This window comes from Panulirus ornatus, chromosome 37 (genome assembly GCF_036320965.1).
Source record: "Panulirus ornatus isolate Po-2019 chromosome 37, ASM3632096v1, whole genome shotgun sequence".
In the NCBI taxonomy this organism is placed as follows: domain Eukaryota; kingdom Metazoa; phylum Arthropoda; class Malacostraca; order Decapoda; family Palinuridae; genus Panulirus; species Panulirus ornatus.
The window spans coordinates 8,349,718-8,371,447 of record NC_092260.1 but is presented as its reverse complement, the minus strand read 5'-3'; the positions used below and the strand labels follow the sequence as shown (position 1 = coordinate 8,371,447).

The following is a 21,730-nucleotide window of genomic DNA, read 5'->3' as shown; positions in this document are numbered from 1 at the left end:
ATCAGGATAAAGATTGAAGCGTCTAAATGTATTTGTAGATGATGCCAAGATCATGAAGGAAATAAGAAGCGAGTAAAACCGAAGAGCAATGCATTAACTTGCAAAAGATTTTGGCCTAACTCCGGAGTTGGTCTGATAACATGTTTGATGAGTTTCAGCCGGAGTAAACGCAAAGTTACAAGACTGAGGCACAGTGAAGGAAGGCCTTGATACGGATGATACAAGCCGCAGGAGTCGGGATGTGAAAGGGACTTGTAAGTCGACATTGTACCTATCTTGTCGCCCGAGCCTCACCTTAGAGCCCAGAGGACACAAACTGTCGCAGTGCTGGTAGTTACTGTAACCGAAATCGTATTCAAATTCATGGATTAAGAATTACTCGGCAAACTTTTCAGGTTTTGTCACCACACTTAAAGAAACAGAAAGATCTAATAGAGGAGGTCCAGAGGAAAGTAACAAATGTAATACCGGTATTAAGAGAGTAAAGTCGGAGTGAGACGTTAGAGGACATTACTTTGTCCACCATGGAAGAGAGAAGGAAGGAAGGCAGACTTATCACATCAGTTAAGGTCTTATACCAGTTTGACGGTGGACAGTGAATAGTTCTTCGGAAGATGTAGAGACTATAGCAGCAAGAGGTCATAGCAAGATATCAAGCGAGAAATGTGTTAGAAAGGATGTAAATAAATGTTTTTTAGTATATTAGTTGTGGAAGATGGGAAGAAAGAGACTGGGAAATTTGTGAATGTTAACAACATACAGAAGTACGAAAAGTTCCATGACAGAATGATATGTTCAAGAAATGGGGGTTAATGCGAAGGTAGAATTCCTTATTGTACCGTGCCGTACCGTACCGTATGTGCCGTGCCGTGCCGTACCGTACCGTGCCGTGCCGTACCGTGCCGTACCGTACCGTGCCGTACCGTGCCGTACCGTACCGTACCTTACCGTAACGTAGAAATAGACGATTATACGAATGTGCCCCTCAGCATGCCAGGAAAACCAAGTATACATTTTCCTATAGTTTTAATGTAATTTCTGATGACATTGTTTGATACATAAATATACAGATATTTGAATGTACTTTGAATATATATATATATATATATATATATATATATATATATATATATATATATATATATATATATATATATATATATATATATATATGTTGGAGCGGGGGGCTGGAAATCCTCCCCTCTCTTTTTTTTTTTTTTTTTTTTTTTTGAGGATATTCCCTCAAAGGCCCAGTCCTCTGTTCTTAACGCTACCTCGCTAATGCGGGAAATGGCGAATAGTATGAAAGAAAAGAAAGAATATATATATATATATATATATATATATATATATATATATATATATATATATATATATATATATATATATATATATATACATATATATATATATATATATATATATATATATATATATATATATATATATATATATATATATATATATATATATATATACAAATTATACTATCATAGTTACTTAAAGTCTACAGTACATCATATGATGTGTGTCACACAGTGTGCAGCTTGACATGTAATAACATATGTTGATGAACCGACACACGGTTTCTGGTGTGTTATTCTGAGGGAATGAAAGCTGTGGTGACTATGTGAGGTGATGGAGCCAGGCTCCACCCTCACCACGGCTTGACGCGACCCACCACACCCTCAGGATGTGTGGTGGAGCCAGGCACCACCCTCACCACAGCTTAACACCATCCACCACACCCTCAGGATTTGTGATGGAGCCAGGCACCATCACACACACACACACACACACACACACACACACACACATAGGCTACACAACCAATAACTCAACTGTAAAAGTTTCAGTCAAATGTTATGATCTTTGTCATTATTGATAAAGGTTCAACAGTTCAGGACTTAACGTTCAGTGGAACAAAACATAGAAATATATACAGTTTGTTGGATGGGAAGGCCTTTTAGACAGAATGGAAGTACCAACTTATAACATGACATTACCAAGCTAGGACAGCATGACAGTGACAGGATAGGACTGCATTACAGTGGTAACCTAGGACAGCATGACAGTGGCAGGCTAGGACTGCATTAAAGTGGTAACCCAGGACAGCATGACAGTGGCAGGCTAGGACTGCATTAAAGTGGTAACCTAAGACAGCATGTCAGTGACATGCTAGGACAGCATTACAATACCATACTAAGCACGAAAATAGCAAATTAGGATAGCATGACAAAGACATGCTAAGAAAGGAAAACAGTTAGAGCTAGGAAAGCATGACAATGCTAGGCTAAGGCAGCATGACAGTATCAAGTTAGGACACCAAGAAGATATTAAGCTTGGACTTAATGACAGTGGCTTGCAAGGAAAGACAGTGCAGAGCTACGACAGCATGACAGTGGCAAGCTATGACAGCACAACAGTGCCAAGCTAGAACATGACAGTGGTCAGCTATGACAGCATGACAGTACCAAGCTAGAACATGACAGTGGTCAGCTATGACAGCATGACAGTACCAAGCTAGAACATGACAGTGGCAAGCTATGACAGCATGACAGTACCAAGCTAGAACATGACAGTGGCAAGCTATGACAGCATGACAGTACCAAGCTAGAACATGACAGTGGCAAGCTATGACAGCATGACAGTACCAAGCTAGAACATGACAGCGGCAAGCTATGACAGCATGACAGTACCAAGCTAGAACATGACAGTGGCAAGCTATGACAGCATGACAGTACCAAGCTAGAACATGACAGAGGCAAATGAGGACAGGGTGACATGGTCATTTCCCCAGGCAGGTCATGCAACCTGACCATGACATCAGCCTTGCAGCTGGTGGTTGCAAGGCCCATGTTAGCATCACTGAGAGCATTTGGGTCACACCACAGTAGGTACTGGTGGCTGGATATTGTGACGTGTGGCAACTAAGGCATGATGGATGCTGCAGGAAGTGTGGCGCATGACGTCGTGGGTGACTGCCTATAGCCTAGGACTTGGAGGAGGAGATGAGGAACACAGCTGGTGCTCCTGGACCTCCTCCTCCTGCAGCTGGTGTTCCAGGACCCCATCTTCCCTGCAGTTGGTGTTCCGGGACCTCCTCCACCCTGCAGCTGGTGTTCCGTGACTCCTACCCTGCAGATGGTGTTCCGGGCCTCCTCCACCCTGCAGCTGGTGTTCCGGAATCCCTTCTACCCTGCAGCTGGTGTTCCGGGACCTCCTCTACCCTGCAGCTGGTGTTCCGGGACCCCTTCTACCCTGCAGTTGGTATTTCGGGACTTCCTCTACCCTGCAGCTGGTGTTCCAGGACCCCTTCTACTCTGCAGCTGGTGTCTCGGGACTTCCATTCTTCAGCTGGTGTTCCGGGATATCCTCCCACCCTGCAACTGGTGCTCCGGGACCTCCTCTTCCCTACAACACACGCGAAGTGCGTGTGTTACGTGCCACCATCTTAACACAGACGGAGACGGAGAGGAGAAGGAGGAGGAGGAGATGGAGAGGGAGGAGGCGCGGCCAGTGGGGGGCAGCAACTAGTAGACGGGGGTGACGTTAATGCGGGCGACGTGATCCCTCTCCACGGCCAACTTTAGGGCCTTCTTGGGCGCGATGTCGGTGACCTGGGAGGTGCCCCCGCGCCGGTAGTACAAGACCTCCGCTGCCAGGGCCAACATGGCCAGTGCCAGCCCGATCAGCGTCGCGATGAAGACTCCGCCTGGAGGGAGAGTGAGCGGGTCAGGGGACTCAGGGTATGTCGTCAACGAGACGATGGGGATGTGTGTATACCACGGATGATAGAACGAGACAGAGAACGTACCAGCGTGAAATAAATGTATCACTGTCTCCTATGTCTCACACACCAGTGGTCCAGGTGCCATCACCCACACACCGTCTCCCACCTGGCCTTACGTCTCACACACCAGCTGTCCAAGTGCCATCACCCACACACCGTCTCCCACCTGGCCTTACGTCTCACACACCAGTTGTAGAGGTGCTATCAGCTATACACCGTCTCCCACCTGGCATTACATCTCACACACCAGCTGTCCAGGTGCCATCACACACACCGTCTCCCACCGGGCCTTACGTCTCTCATATGTATCTTAGCACAGACGCAGTTAGCAACACATGCACCTTTGTATACAGCTCTGTCCCTCACAAGATGTGTACAGTCTACCTACCAAACATTAATACGTTCTGGTGAATGTGACACAGACGCCTCAAACTTATCATAATACACAATATTGTGAGAATGAGAAAGCAATAGGGAAGCATTATAATGAAGGATGACACCACAGGGTCATGAAGGATGACACCACAGGGTGATGAAGGATGACACCACAGGATGTTGAAGGATGACACCACAGGGTGATGAAGGATGACACCACAGGGTGATGAAGGATGACATCACAGGATGATGAAGGATGACACCACAGGGTGATGAAGGATGACACCACAGGGTGATGAAGGATGACATCACAGGATGATGAAGGATGACACCACAGGGTGATGAAGGATGACACCACAGGGTGATGAAGGATGACACCACAGGGTGATGAAGGATGACATCACAGGATGATGAAGGATGACACCACAGGGTGATGAAGGATGACACCACAGGGTGATGAAGGATGACACCACAGGATGATGAAGTATGACACCACAGGGTGATGAAGGATGACACCACAGGGTGATGAAGGATGACACAACAGGGTGATGAAGGATGACACCACAGGATGATGAAGGATGACACCACAGGGTGATGAAGGATGACACCACAGGGTGATGAAGGATGACACCACAGGATGATGAAGGATGACACCACAGAGTGATGAAGGATGACACCACAGGGTGATGAAGGATGACACCACAGGATGATGAAGGATGACACCACAGAGTGATGAAGGATGACACCACAGGGTGATGAAGGATGATACCACAGGGTGGTGAAGGATGACACTACAGGGTGGTGAAGGATGACACCACAGGGTGCTGAAGGATGACACCACAGGATGATGAAGGATGACACCACAGGATGATGAAGGATGACACCGCAGTGTGATGAAGGATGACACCACAGGATGATGAAGGATGACACCGCAGTGTGATGAAGGATGACATCACAGAGTGATTAGCACAGACGCTGCTACTGAGGGACACCACAACAGCCTGAGGAGCCGTCATGATCCTCCTGCAGGAGGTGGTGACCAGGGAGCACAGTGAGGCAGAAGGAAGAAGGATGGACTGGGCTGGTCCTGGCCTGGGTCCTGCTAGCACAGAGATGCCCACACTATCACCTGAGAAACCCTCAGTTTAAGATCACTTGACTCATGGTGAAGAGAACCAAAGGTTGTCGTTGGTGGTGTGGGTGGGAGAGAAGGGGAGTGATCATATATGGAGTGTGTCGTTGTCCTCAGCCGCAGCTCGTCTCAGCAGCTGGTGTAGGTCAGTGGCAGGCTGGTGCAACACTCACCTCACTGGGAAGATAAGGACGAGTAATGTTGTATATCCTGTGTACATGCACAAGCTGATGGACAGTCCATGCTGTTGCTCGCTTGCAACCTGTCCTCTCGTGGCAAAACGCTAGAGGTGTGTGGGCGCGCGAGAACTAGTAGCTCACGCCAGAAGCCGTGATCTGATTACTGAATGTAAACAAAGTAACCTGCTTGATCTTGGTTCTGTTGTGGAGTATTTCCACAGCGAGGGACACCATCGCCAGCACCAGGCCCGCCAGCGTGCCGATAAAGACGCCACCTGGAGGGCCACAACCACCTGACCTTACACCTCCGCCATGAACACCGCCACATCTCTCACATTCTTAAGGATCTAGTTATCAGTCACTAGGCAACAAGCAGTGTTATTCTTGTGTGTTGGTGTAAGTGTTTGCCTCTCCTGTGTCTGTTTACACGTAAAGGATGACCCTGAGCTAACCCTGCACTAGAAAACCAGCGGATATTGTGTCCTGTTTCTTGTCACTAGTCGATGGTCATCCTCTCTGGGAAATTTTAAGAACTCGTGCTATCGTACAGAAAGCATCTGAGAAGGTCTGGACAGGTCTTTTGATCTCCAGATTCCACTCTTTCCTCCTTCACACTCTGTTTCCAAGTGTCATCTCACATGGTCCATTTCCATGGCGATCTCCCTGGTTGTGTGTCCCTGCCTCTTACCCCGTCTCTCTCGTCTCTCACCAACGACGGTTCCTTTTCCAATAGATAACCTGGCCTACTCGTACTCTAATAGCTCAGTTTTTTAAGCCTCTAATATCTTCTTGGTCAGTCTACGTTTCACATCGCCTCGCCTACTTTAAACCTATAGGATGTCTCAGCGGTGCAGAGGTAACCCAAGGACTCTGTACGCTTTTAGAACTCAATTTCTCCAAAAATTGTTTTCTTTAAGATCTAACGATTTTCCCATTTGTAGCTCTAAAGGTCATAGATATATGTAGCGTCACTATAACATCTAATCTATCTTGCAGATCCCAAACTACGCAAATATCTCGGTCCGCCCTTTAGAAACCTGAAGTCTTGTTCTGATGCCAGAGATTCTTCTCCTCCGACCAGTTGTCCTCGTACAACAAAGGATACATTCGTTTGTGTGTGGGATACTGCTCTCATCAGAGACAGTTCTCGCTGGATGTGCTTGAGCTGGAAACTGTGTGAAATATGAACTCTCCCCCAGTCTAATCTCAAAAACTTGACCTACATTCCCTTCGGCAATTTGTTGGTTCCCCTCATCTCCTTATCTCTCGATCTCTGCTCCCAAAAGCTAGCTGCTTGTGTGTCCACCATTTGCTATTCAGTGTTCAGCAGTTCGTTGCGTCCTATGCGTTCCCATTTGTAGCTAGTGGTTGAAATGCTGTGTTATCTGTTTCTTTCCCTCCACCGCTAAGCTTTGAAGCTCTTGATATTATCATTTCAAAAAGCTATGATCTCTCCATTTTCACAGAAATGATCTTTCCTCCTCTCAAAAAAAAAGAAAAAAGAAAAAAGAATGAATCTTTGGCTCTTCTTTCCCCTTTTCATCGATTCCTTTTTCCTGTCTTCTCTTTAACACACACATCGTCAGGCCTACCCGAGGACACTTTCCTCCATGACTGGAGCCTTTGTCGTAATGGATCACTTACTTTCACTCGAATTCAGCCCCACATGGCTACTATACTCAGCTTCACACTACTATAGTCTCCCTCAAGCACATATTGTACTCAGCTACACTTGGCCTCACACATCTGATATACTCAGCTGCACTCGGCCTCACATATCTGATATACTCTGCTGCACTTGTTCTCACACATCAGATATACTCAACGTGACACTAATATACTCAGCATCAAACACATACGATACTAACCTTCACATACCTGCTATGCGAAGCCTCACATACCCACATTAAGAAGCTTAAAACATCTGCTATACTAAGCTTGACACGCAAGCTCCAATAAGCTTATCACACCTGCTACGAAATGCTTCACATATATTCTGTAATAAGCTTAACACACCTGCTACACTATGCTTCACAAGCATGCTGCAGTAAGCTTAACACAACTGGTATACTAAGCTTCGTACATGCTATGCTAAGCCTAGTACAGCTGCTGTACCACGCTTCACACTGCAGTACTCACTTCCCTGTTCTCACCCTCACTTGCCTGTAACATTTCACTCGACACATCTGCTACACTCAGATCCATACGATTATACTCAGCTTTGCTTCTCTGTACTTATTCTCTTCAGCTTCGTACTCATGTCATACTCATGTCATACTGCTATACTCATCAGACTCTCATCCTTCAAGGTTATGTCATCTTTACGTGAGGACATCCCAGCACATTTTGGCACACCACAGACCCGCTTGTTGCCCAGAACCCCTCAGCAAGTGACTGAGCCAAGAGCATATGAACACACACACACACACACACACACACACACACACACACATATCATGCCCTTGGCTGGCCACATCCTGAGCCTCACTGAGCCAATGACACACTGCTCATTATGTGTCCAGCGCAGGACATATAGCAGGACACGATGCCTCATGTTGTACACCATCTCGCCAGTAGATTGTGGACCGTAGATGTTTGTCATGGTGTCAGAGGTGAACACAAGGACAGATCTTAATTTTTGGTGTTCTTGTTATGTGAATTTTATGACAGAAGTGAGGAGGAGAAGGTACTGACGGTGCTCCAGACTCTCAGCAACACTCGTTAGTAAGCCATGAATTAATTAGAGAAGACTTTTTATCACAGTGTAGGTTAATCACTTGTATACTTAAGGTCTACTTTCATGAAAAGTTATCATAAACGTGTGATTAAGTTATATCATTTATGATTAAGATTAGACAGTGGATGAATTAAGGACAAAGATATACTAAGAAACACAAAAGAACTCTAGGGTCGAGGATGTGACAACGCCAGAGGTGCTTGGTGTGTGGGAAGGTGAGGAGGCACTGACCGAGGCTCTGAAGCGTGATGCCCTCAGAGTCGTTATCATTGGGGCAGGGCCCGCGCGCTGACGAGTTCCAGAACTGTGCTGACAGAGCCTCGAAGTACCGGTCCTTCTGCAGTTCCAGGATGCTGGGGGATGAGAGCCAAACACAATCACAATACAGTCTTGGACAACCAACTCTCGTCCACATGTTCCTTAGATAAATGGATTTCGGAAGGAAAGTTGGATTAGGGATTTTCAACTCTTCAGCTAACCAGCGGTCAGAGGACGCCACTAACTACTAAAGTTCAAAGGCAACAAGAGACAAGATCATCGACGTTTGGAACGTATGCAGCAACATGAATGATTCGTTAACTATCTCGTGGCTGGAACACCAAACCCTCTGACGTGTTGAGCTGTACAGTGAAACATGAGCCCTTCCGTACACCATGTACTGCGGGATATCCTTAACCTTACGCCCGTGGGGAGGAGGGCTAAGCCACTCACGTCCTGCTGATCTCATCCTGAAGGTGGCTGCCTTGCTGCACGGCGATGGCGTATGGCTGCTCGGCGAAGGGTTCTCCGACCTCCGTCAGCAGACAGTCGTGGTACACCTCGTAGCGGATCTCTGACGCGTCGTGGATGAAGGCGAACTCTCCGTTGGCGTTGTCCAGCACCTGATGGAGGGAACATTTGGCTGACAGAAGAAGAGAGTCCAACACTAACTGGGGAAGAGTATCATGCTCACATCATGCTCATCCTCCTCGAAGGCTCAGATTGGGGTGTCTAAATGTGTGTGGATGTAACCAAGATGAGAAAAAGCAGAGATAGGGAGCATGTTTGAGGAAAGGAACCTGGATGTTTTGGCTCTGAGTGAAACGAAACTCAAGTGTGAAGGGGAAGGGTGGTTTGGGAATGTCTTGGGAGTAAAGTCAGGGGTTAGTGAGAGGACAAGAGCAAGGGAAGGAGTAGCACTACTCCTGATACAGGGGTGGTGGGAGTATGTGATAGAGTGTAAGAAAGTAAACTCTAGATTGACATGGGTAAAACTGAAAGTTGATGGAGAGAGATGGGTGATTATTGGTGCATATGCACCTGAGCATGAGAAGAAAGATCATGAGAGGCGAGTGTTTTGGGAACAGCTGAGTGAGTGTGTTAGTAGTTTTGATGCCCGAGATCGGGTTATAGTGATGGGTGATTTGAATGCAAAGGTGAGTAATGTGGCAGTTGAGGGAATAATTGGTGTACATGGTGTACATGTTCAGTGTTGTAAATGGAAATGGTGAAGAGCTTGTAGATTTATGTGCTGGAAAAGGACTGGTGATTAGGAATACTTGGTCTAAAAAGAGAGATATACATAAGTATACGCATGTAAGTAGGAGAGATGGTCAGAGAGCGTTATTGGATTATGTGTTAACTGATAGGCGCGCGAAAGAGAGACTTTTGGATGTTAATGTGCTGAGAGGTGCAACTGGAGGGATGTCTGATCATTATCTTGTGGAGGCGAAGGTGAAGATTTGTAGAGGTTTTCATAAAAGAAGAGAGAATGTTGGAGTGAAGAGAGTGGTGAGAGTAAGTGAACTTGGGAGGGAGACTTGTGAGAGGAAGTACCAGGAGAGACTGAGTACAGAATGAAAAAAGGTGAAAACAAAGGAGGTAAGGGGAGTGGGGGAGGAATGGGATGTATTTAGGGAAGCAGTGATGGCTTGCGCAAAAGATGCTTGTGGCATGAGAAGCGTGGGGGGTGGCCAGATTAGAAAGGGTAGTGAATGGTGGGATGAAGAAGTAAGATTATTAGTGAAAGAGAAGAGAGAGGCATTTGGCTCATTTTTCCTGGGAAAAATGCAATTGAGTGGGAGATATATAAAAGAAAGAGGCAGGAGGTCAAGAGAAAGGTGCAAGAGGTGAAATAGAGGGCAAATGAGAGTTGGGGTGAGAGAGTATCATTGAATTTTAGGGAGAATAAAATGATGTTTTGGAAGGAGGTGAATAAAGTGCGTAAGACAAAGAAACAAATGGGAACATCAGTGAAGGGGGCAAATGGGGAGATGACAGCAAGTAGTGGTGATGTGAGAAGGAGATAGAGTGAGTATTTTGGAGGTTTGTTGAATGTGTTTGATGATAGAGTGGCAGATATAGGGTGTTTTTGTCGAGGTGGTGTGCAGAGTGAGAGGGTTAGGGAAAATGATTTGGTAAACAGAGAAGAGGTAGTAAAAGCTTTGCGGAAGATGAAAGCCGGCAAGGCAGCAGGTTTGGATGGTATTGCGGTGGAATTTAATAAAAACGGGGGCGACTGTATTGTTGACTGGTTGGTAAGGTTATTTAATGTATGTGTGACTCATGGTGAGGTGCCTGAGGATTGACGGAATGGTTGCATAGTGCCATTGTACAAAGGCAAAGGTGATAAGAGCGAGTGCTCAAAATACAGAGCAAAATACAGAGGGTGAAGGCATGTACAGAGCATCAGATTGGGGAAGAGCAGTGTGGTTTCAGAAGTGGTAGAGGATGTGTGGACCAGTTGTTTGCTTTGAAGAATGCATGTAAGAAATACTTAGAAAAGCACATGGATTTGTATGTAGCATTTATGGATCAGGAGAAGGCATATGATAGAGTTGATAGAGATGCTCTGTTGAAGGTATCAAAAATATATGATGTGGGAGGCAAGTTGTTAGAAGCAGTGAAAAGTTTTTATCGAGGATGTAAGGCATGTGTACGTGTAGGAAGAGAGGAAAGTGATTGGTTCTCAGTGAATGTTGGTTTGCGGCAAGGATGCGTGATGTCTCCATGATTGTTTAATTTGTTTATGGATGGGGTTGTTAGGGAGGTGAACGCAAGAGTTTTGGAGAGAGGGGCAAGTATGCAGTCTGTTGTGGATGAGAGAGCTTGGGAAGTGAGTCAGTTGTTGTTCGCTGATGATACAGTGCTGGTGGCTGATTCGTGTGAGAAACTGCAGAAACTGGTGACTGAGTTTGGTAAAGTGTGTGAAAGAAGAAAGTTAAGAGTAAATGTGAATAAGAGCAAGGTTATTAGGTACGGTAGGGTTGAGGGACAAATCAGTTGGGAGGTAAGTTTGAATGGAGAAAAACTGGAGGAAGTGAAGTGTTTTAGATATCTGGGAGTGGAATTGGCAGCGGGTGGAACCATGGAAGCGGAAGTGAATCATCGGGTGGGGGAGGGGGCGAAAGTTCTGGGAGCGTTGAAAAATGTGTGGAAGTCGAGAACGTTATCTTGGAAAGCAAAAATGGATGTGTTTGGAGGAATAGTGGTTCCAACAATGTTATATGGTTGCGAGGCTTGGGCTATAGATAGAGTTGTGCGGAGGAGGGTGGATGTGCTGGAAATGAGATGTTTGAGGACAATATGTTGTGTGAGGTGGTTTGATAGAGTAAGTAATGAAAAGGTAAGAGAGATGTGTGGTGATAAAAAGAGTGTGGTTGAAAGAGCAGAAGAGGGTGTATTGAAATGGTTTGGTCACATGGAGAGAATGAGTGAGGAAAGATTGACAAAGAAGATATATCTGTCAGAGGTGGAGGGAACGAGGAGTAGTGGGAGACCAAATTGGAGGTGGAAGGATGGAGTGAAAAAGATTTTATGCGATCGGGGCCTGAACATGCAGGAGGGTGAAAGGCGTGCAAGGAATACAGTGAATTGGAACGTGGTATACCGGGGTCGACGTGCTGTCAATGGATTGAACCAGGGCATGTGAAGCGTCTGGGGTAAACCATGGAAAGTTTTGTGGGGCCTGGATATGGAAAGGGAGCTGTGGTTTCGATGCATTATACATGACAGCTAGAGACTGAGTGTAAACGAATGTGGCCTTTGTTGTCTTTTCCTAGCGCTACCTCGCGCGCGTGCGAGGGAGGGTGTTGTCATTTCATGTGTGGCGAGGTGGCGACGAGAATGAATAAAGGCAGCAAGTATGAATTATGTACATGTGTATATATGTATATGTCTGTGTGTGTATATATATATGTATACGTTGAAATGTATAGGTATGTATATGTGCGCGTGTGGACATGTATGTATATACATGTGTACGTGGGTGGGTTGGGCCATTCTCTCGTCTGTTTCCTTGCGCTAACTCGCTAACGCGGGAGGTAACGATAAAGTATAATAAATAAAGTCGTCTTTTACAGCACTCATGGAATACGTGGTCATTGCTCTTTCTCCCTTGTTTTTGCATATCCTAATAACAAATGTCGGGTTAGAATAATATAAGACGAGACGAACATAGTTTTAATGTAATAAGCCTCGAACCCCTCCTATACTTCTTTAGCAACTCTTCGCTGCTTTATATATATGATGGGCTACATATCAGACCTCTACACATATCATATGATGTTTGCTGTGTGGCTCCAGCCATCGTTATCTGAAACTTCAGCTGTCAAATGATTCCTCAAATTACTCATAGATGTCACTAGCAGCGCCTACCACCACCGCTGGAAAATATATCACGCATCTCAGTCACCCATAGATGGACGTAGGTGTTGTGTGTGTGTCGACTTTGATGTCATTAAGTGAAAAATCTAAGACAAGACGAGCGTTTAGTTAGTTTTAGACCAAATTTATGGTAAGTATTAGTGTTAAGGTTTTGTTGACAAGAATGAGATATCCTATTATGGTAGTAAAGTTATGCTTTTGTAAATAATATGTAAATCATGCGTGAATGGTACGTATCCATGGAGTACACTTAGTGATTATAGTGTGAAATCACGCCTGGAAATTATATATAATATATATATATATATATATATATATATATATATATATATATATATATATATATATATATATATATATATGTATGTATGTGATAGAATGTAAGAAAGTAAATTCTCGATAAATATGGGTAAAACTGAAAGTTGATGGAGAGAGATGGGTGATTATTGGTGCATATGCACCTGGGCATGAGAAGAAAGATCGTGAGAGGCAAGTGTTTTGGGAGCAGCTTAGTGAGTGTGTTAGTAGTTTTGATGCACGAGACCGGGCTATAGTGATGGGTGATTTGAATGCAAAGGTGAGTAATGTGGCAGTTGAGGGAATAATTGGTATACATGGGGTGTTCAGTGTTGTAAATGGAAATGGTGAAGAGCTTGTAGATTTATGTGCTGAAAAAGGACTGATGATTGGGAATACCTGGTTTAAAAAGCGAGATATACATAAGTATACTTATGTAAGTAGGAGAGATGGCCAGAGAGCGTTATTGGATTACGTATTAATTGACAGGCGCGCGAAAGAGAGACTTTTGGATGTTAATGTGCTGAGAGGTGCAACTGGAGGGATGTCTGATCATCATCTTGTGGAGGCTAAGGTGAAGATTTGTATGGGTTTTCAGAAAAGAAGAGTGAATGTTGGGGTGAAGAGGGTGGTGAGAGTAAGTGAGCTTGGGAAGGAGACTTGTGTGAGGAAGTACCAGGAGAGACTGAGTACAGAATGGAAAAAGGTGAGAAAAATGGAAGTAAGGGGAGTGGAGGAGGAATGGGATGTATTTAGGGAATCAGTGATGGATTGCGCAAAAGATGCTTGTGGCATGAGAAGAGTGGGAGGTGGGTTGATTAGAAAGGGTAGTGAGTGGTGGGATGAAGAAGTAAGAGTATTAGTGAAAGAGAAGAGAGAGGCATTTGGACGATTTTTGCAGGGAAAAAATGCAATTGAGTGGGAGATGTATAAAAGAAAGAGACAGGAGGTCAAGAGAAAGGTGCAAGAGGTGAAAAAAAGGGCAAATGAGAGTTGGGGTGAGAGTGTATCATTAGATTTTAGGGAGAATAAAAAGATGTTCTGGAAGGAGGTAAATAAAGTGCGTAAGACAAGGGAGCAAATGGGAACTTCAGTGAAGGGGGCAAATGGGGAGGTGATAACAAGTAGTGGTGATGTAAGAAGGAGATGGAGTGAGTATTTTGAATGTTTGTTGAATGTGTTTGATGATAGAGTGGCAGATATAGGGTGTTTTGGTCGAGGTGGTGTGCAAAGTGAGAGGGTTAGGGAAAATGATTTGGTAAACAGAGAAGAGGTAGTGAAAGCTTTGCGGAAGATGAAAGCCGGCAAGGCAGCAGGTTTGGATGGTATTGCAGTGGAATTTATTAAAAAAGGGGGTGACTGTATTGTTGACTGGTTGGTAAGGTTATTTATTTTAATGTATATATATATATATATATATATATATATATATATATATATATATATATATATATATATATATATATATATATCCCTGGGGATAGGGGAGAAAGAATACTTCCCAAGTATTCCCTGCGTGTCGTAGAAGGCGACTGAAAGGGAAGGGAGCGGGGAGCTGGAAATCCTCCCCTCTCTTATTTTTTTTTTTTTTTTCCAAAGGAAGGAACAGAGAAGGGGGCTGGATGAGGATGTTTCCTCAGAGGCCCAGTCCTCTGTTCTTAACGCTACCTCGCTGATGCGGAAAATGGCGAATAGTATGAAAGAAAGATATATATATATATATATGTATATATATATATATATATATATATATATATATATATATATATATATATATATGTATATATATATATATATTGACAGGCGCGCGAAAGAGAGACTTTTGGATGTTAATGTGCTGAGAGGTGCAACTGGAGGGATGTCTGATCATTATCTTGTGGAGGCTAAGGTGAAGATTTGTATGGGTTTTCAGAAAAGAAGAGTGAATGTTGGGGTGAAGAGGGTGGTGAGAGTAAGTGAGCTTGGGAAGGAGACTTGTGTGAGGAAGTACCAGGAGAGACTGAGTACAGAATGGAAAAAGGTGAGAACAATGGAAGTAAGGGGAGTGAGGGAGGAATGGGATGTATTTAGGGAATCAGTGATGGATTGCGCAAAAGATGCTTGTGGCATGGGAAGAGTGGGAGGTGGGTTGATTAGAAAGGGTAGTGAGTGGTGGGATGAAGAAGTAAGAGTATTAGTGAAAGAGAAGAGAGAGGCATTTGGACGATTTTTGCAGGGAAAAAATGAAATTGAGTGGGAGATGTATAAAAGAAAGAGACAGGAGGTCAAGAGAAAGGTGCAAGAGGTGAAAAAAGGGCAAATGAGAGTTGGGGTGAGAGAGTATCATTAAATTTTAGGGAGAATAAAAAGATGTTCTGGAAGGAGGTAAATAAAGTGCGTAAGACAAGGGAGCAAATGGGAACTTCAGTGAAGGGCGCAAATGGGGAGGTGATAACAAGTAGTGGTGATGTGAGAAGGAGATGGAGTGAGTATTTTGAAGGTTTGTTGAATGTGTTTGATGATAGAGTGGCAGATATAGGGTGTTTTGGTCGAGGTGGTGTGCAAAGTGAGAGGGTTAGGGAAGATGATTTGGTAAACAGAGAAGAGGTAGTAAAAGCTTTGCAGAAGATGAAAGCCGGCAAGGCAGCAGGTTTGGATGGTATTGCAGTGGAATTTATTAAAAAAGGGGGTGACTGTATTGTTGACTGGTTGGTAAGGTTATTTAATGTATGTATGACTCATGGTGAGATGCCTGAGGATTGGCGGAATGCGTGCATAGTGCCATTGTACAAAGGCAAAGGGGATAAGAGTGAGTGCTCAAATTACAGAGGTATAAGTTTGTTGAGTATTCCTGGTAAATTATATGGGAGGATATTGATTGAGAGGGTGCAGGCATGTACAGAGCATGAGATTGGGGAAGAGCAGTGTGGTTTCAGAAGTGGTAGAGGATGTGTTGATCAGGTGTTTGCTTTGAAGAATGTATGTGAGAAATACTTAGAAAAGCAAATGGATTTGTATGTAGCATTTATGGATCTGGAGAAGGCATATGATAGAGTTGATAGAGATGCTCTGTGGAAGGTATTAAGAATATATGGTGTGGGAGGCAAGTTGTTAGAAGCAGTGAAAAGTTTTTATCCAGGATGTAAGGCATGTGTACGTGTAGGAAGAGAGGAAAGTGATTGGTTCTCAGTGAATGTAGGTTTGCGGCAGGGGTGTGTGATGTCTCCATGGTTGTTTAATTTGTTTATGGATGGGGTTGTTAGGGAGGTGAATGCAAGAGTTTTGGAAAGAGGGGCAAGTATGAAGTCTGTTGGGGATGAGAGAGCTTGGGAAGTGAGTCAGTTGTTGTTCGCTGATGATACAGCGCTGGTGGCTGATTCATGTGAGAAACTGCAGAAGCTGGTGACTGAGTTTGGTAAAGTGTGTGAAAGAAGAAAGTTAAGAGTAAATGTGAATAAGAGCAAGGTTATTAGGCACAGTAGGGTTGAGGGTCAAGTCAATTGGGAGGTGAGTTTGAATGGAGAAAAACTGGAGGAAGTGAAGTGTTTTAGATATCTGGGAGTGGATCTGGCAGCGGATGGAACCATGGAAGCGGAAGTGGATCATAGGGTGGGGGAGGGGGCGAAAATTCTGGGAGCCTTGAAGAATGTGTGGAAGTCGAGAACATTATCTCGGAAAGCAAAAATGGGTATGTTTGAAGGAATAGTGGTTCCAACAATGTTGTATGGTTGCGAGACGTGGGCTATGGATAGAGTTGTGCGCAGGAGGATGGATGTGCTGGAAATGAGATGTTTGATGACAATATGTGGTGTGAGGTGGTTTGATCGAGTAAGTAACGTAAGGGTAAGAGAGATGTGTGGAAATAAAAAGAGCGTGTTTGAGAGAGCAGAAGAGGGTGTTTTGAAATGGTTCGGGCACATGGAGAGAATGAGTGAGGAAAGATTGACCAAGAGAATATATGTGTCGGAGGTGGAAGGAACGAGGAGAAGAGGGAGACCAAATTGGAGGTGGAAAGATGGAGTGAAAAAGATTTTGTGTGATCGGGGCCTGAACATGCAGGAGGGTGAAAGGCGTGCAAGGAATAGAGTGAATTGGGAGCGATGTGGTATACCAGGGTTGACGTGCTGTCAGTGGATTGAATCAAGGCATGTGAAGCGTCTGGGGTAAACCATGGAAAGCTGTGTAGGTATGTATATTTGCGTGTGTGGACGTATGTATATACATGTGTATGGGGGTGGGTTGGGCCATTTCTTTCGTCTGTTTCCCTGCGCTACCTCGCAAACGCGGGAGACAGCGACAAAGCAAAAAAAAAAAAAAAGAATATATATATATATATATATATATATATATATATATATATATATATATATATATATATATATATAAGAACAAAGTGAATATGAACGCGCACCTTCATAGAACATACAAACCTCCAACAGCCAGGATCGAACCCGGGACCCCTGTGCAACAGGCGGGAGCGATCATAGCCGAGCTGTACCGCTCCCACCTGTTGAACAAGGGTCTCGGGTTCGATCCTGGCTGTTGGAGGTTGGTATGTTATATATATATATATATATATATATATATATATATATATATATATATATATATGTACATTATATACATTATTATTATTATTATTATTATTATTATTATTATTATTATTATTATTATTATCACTATTTATTATCATTATTATCATTATCATTATCATTATTATCATTATTATTATTATTATACTTAGTCGCTGTCTTCCGCGTCAGCACACACCCTCTTCTTCTCTCTCAACCACATTCTATTTATTACCACACATCTCTTACCATTTCATTACTTACTCGACCAAACCACCTCACACCACATTTTTTGTCCTCAGACACCTCATTTCCAACACATCCATGCCCATGCCTCGCAACCACAGAACATTATTGGAACCGCTACTCCTTCAAACATACCCATTTTAGCTTTCCGAGATAATGTTTCTTCTTCTTCCACTCATTGTTCAACGTTGCCAAAACCTTCGCCCCCTTCCCCACCCTTTGACTCACTTCCGCTTCCATGTTTCTGTCCGTTGCTAAATCCACTCCCAGATATCTAAAGCACTTCACTTCCTCCAGTTTTTCTCCATTTAAACTTACTTCCCAGTTGAATTGTCCTTTAACCCTACTGAACCTAATTACCTTGCTCTTATTCACATTTACTCTCAGCTTTCTTCTTCCATATACTTTTCCAAACTCATTCACCAACTTCTGCAGTTTCTCACCTGAATCAGCCACCAGTGCTGTATCATCAGCGAATAACAACTGACTCACTTCTCAAGCCCTCTCATCCACAGCAGACTGCATACTTGCCCCTCTCTCCAAAACTCTTGCATTCACCTCCACTGCCGCAAACCGACATTCACTGGGAACCAATCATTTTCTTCTCTTCCTACTCGTACACATGCCTTACATCCTTGATAAAAACTTCTCACTGCTTCTGCAACTTACCTCACACACTATCTACTCTTAGTACCTTCCATAGAGCATCTCTATTAACTCTATCATATGCCTTCTCCAGATCCATAAATGCTACATACAAAATTCATTTGTTTTTCTAATTATTTCTCGCATACATTTTTCAAAGCAACCACCTGCTCCACACATCCTCTACCACTTCTGAAACCACAGTGCTCTTCCCCAATCTGATGCTCCGTGCATGTCTTTACCCTCTCATTCAACACACTCCCATATGATTTCCAAGGAATACTCAACAAACTTATACCTCACCTTTATCCCCTTTGCCTTTGTACAATGGCACTATGCATGCGTTCCGCCAATCCTCAGGGACTTCACCATGAACCATACATACATTGAATATCCTTACCAACAGTCAACAACACTGTCATCCCCTTCTTAAATAAATTCCGCTGCAATACCATCCAAACCCGCCGCGTTACCGGCTTCCATCTTCCGCAAAGCTTTCACTACCTCTTCTCTGTTTATCAAACCATTCTCCCTGACCCTCTCACTTCGCACACCAACTCGACCAAAACACCCTATATCTGTCACTCTATCATTGGACACATTCAACAAACTTTCAAAATACTCACTCCATCTTCTCACTTCACCACTACTTGTTATTAACTGTCCATTAGCCCCCTTCATCGATGTTCCCATTTGTTCTCTTGTCTTACGCATTTTATTTACCTCCCTCCAAAATATCTTTTTATTCTCCCTAAAATTTAATGATACTCTCTCTCTCTCTCTCTCCCTAACTTTCATTTGCCCTCTTTTTCACCTCTTGCCTCTTGACCTCCTGCCTCTTTCTTTTACACACTTCCCAGTCATTCGCACTACTTCCCTGCAAAAATCGTCCAAACGCCTTTCTCTTCTCTTTCACTAACAATCTTACTTCTTCATCCCACCACTCACTACCCTTTCTAATCTGCCCACCTCCCACCTCTCTCATGCCACGAGCATCTTTTGCACAAGCCATTACTGCTTTCCTAAATACATTTTATTCCTCCCCCACTCCCCTTACGTCATTTGCTCACACCCTTTTTCATTCTGCACTCAATCTCTCCTGGTTCTTTCTCATAAATCTCCTTTTTAAGCTCACTTACTCTCACCACTCTCTTCACCCCAACAGTCTCTCTTCTTTTCTGGTGACCTTTACAAATCTTCACCTTTGCCTCCACAAGATAATGATCAGACATCCCACTAGTCCCTCTCACCACATTAACATCTAGAAGCCTCTCTTTCACGCGTCTATCAACACATAATCCAAGAAAGCTCTCTGGCCATCTCTCCTACTTACATACGTATACTTATGTGTATCTCTTTTTAAACTAGGTATTCCCAATCACCAGTCCATTTTAGTCACACAAATCTACAAGCTCTTCACCATTTCCATTTACAACACTGAACACCCCATGTACACCAATTATACCCTCAATTTCCACATTGCTCACCTTTGCTTTCAAATCACTCATCACTATATATAACCTGGTCTCGTGCCTCAAAGCTGCCAACACACTCACTCAGCTGCCCCCAAAGCACTTGCCTCTCATGATCTTTCTTCTCATGACCAGGTGCATAGGTACCAATAATCATCCATCTCTCTCCATCCACTTTCAGTTTTACCCACATCAATCTATATATATTTTCTTACCCTCTGGAAGCCGATCTCCGCCACTTCCACTGGCCCGGACTCCTCGATGACCTGAAGGATGTGTGTGTACTGCTCCTTGATGGGGTAGTCCCACACGCGGTACTTGCTCTGGTCGCTCGTACTGTTCAGGGTCAGCTCCTTCCACACCCTGTGGGCAGCCAGGGGACGCCTCACTACCCGGCCATCACCTCACCCCAAGTCACACTCCCTTACCTCAATAGATTTATATCCTATTCTGTAGCTCATGATTTGCTTGGACTTGTGCTAACTTTGCGAAGATAGTGGAAAACAGATATGACTAACGAATATATATATATATATATATATATATATATATATATATATATATATATATATATATATATATATATTTTTTTTTTTTTTTTATACTTTGTCGCTGTCTCCCGCGTTTGCGAGGTAGCGCAAGGAAACAGACGAAAGAAATGGCCCAACCCCCCCCCCATACACATGTATATACATACGTCCACACACGCAAATATACATACCTACACAGCTTTCCATGGTTTACCCCAGACGCTTCACATGCCTTGATTCAATCCACTGACAGCACGTCAACCCCGGTATACCACATCGCTCCAATTTACTCTATTCCTTGCCCTCCTTTCACCCTCCTGCATGTTCAGGCCCCGATCACACAAAATCTTTTTCACTCCATCTTTCCACCTCCAATTTGGTCTCCCTCTTCTCCTTGCTCCCTCCACCTCCGACACATATATCCTCTTGGTCAATCTTTCCTCACTCATCCTCTCCATGTGCCCAAACCACTTCAAAACACCCTCTTCTGCTCTCTCAACCACGCTCTTTTTATTTCCACACATCTCTCTTACCCTTACGTTACTCACTCGATCAAACCACCTCACACCACACATTGTCCTCAAACATCTCATTTCCAGCACATCCATCCTCCTGCGCACAACTCTATCCATAGCCCACGCCTCGCAACCATACAACATTGTTGGAGCCACTATTCCTTCAAACATACCCATTTTTGCTTTCCGAGATAATGTTCTCGACTTCCACACATTCTTCAATGCCCCCAGAATTTTCGCCCCCTCCCCCACCCTATGATCCACTTCCGCTTCCATGGTTCCATCCGCTGCCAGATCCACTCCCAGATATCTAAAACACTTCACTTCCTCCAGTTTTTCTCCATTCAAACTCACCTCCCAATTGACTTGACCCTCAACCCTACTGTACCTAATAACCTTGCTCTTATTCACATTTACTCTTAACTTTCTTCTTCCACACACTTTACCAAACTCAGTCACCAGCTTCTGCAGTTTCTCACATGAATCAGCCACCAGCGCTGTATCATCAGCGAACAACAACTGACTCACTTCCCAAGCTCTCTCATCCCCAACAGACTTCATACTTGCCCCTCTTTCCAAAACTCTTGCATTTACCTCCCTAACAACCCCATCCAT

The 21,730-nt window shown here is 44.0% G+C and overlaps 1 protein-coding gene across 1 annotated transcript in view; it reads right to left on the bottom strand.

Moving 5' to 3' along the window:
- Positions 1-1,459: 1,459 nt before the first annotated feature.
- Positions 1,460-21,730, bottom strand: part of Ir8a (Ionotropic receptor 8a) — a 97,057-nt gene continuing 76,786 nt past the window's right edge. The window contains exons 14-17 of the mRNA XM_071683769.1: positions 20,286-20,433; positions 8,928-9,097; positions 8,448-8,569; positions 1,460-3,715 (exon numbers count right to left, since the gene is read on the bottom strand). Of these exons, the coding sequence (XP_071539870.1) occupies positions 3,534-3,715; positions 8,448-8,569; positions 8,928-9,097; positions 20,286-20,433 (622 nt within the window). The 3' untranslated portion in view covers positions 1,460-3,533. The remainder of the gene's footprint in view (positions 3,716-8,447; positions 8,570-8,927; positions 9,098-20,285; positions 20,434-21,730) is intronic.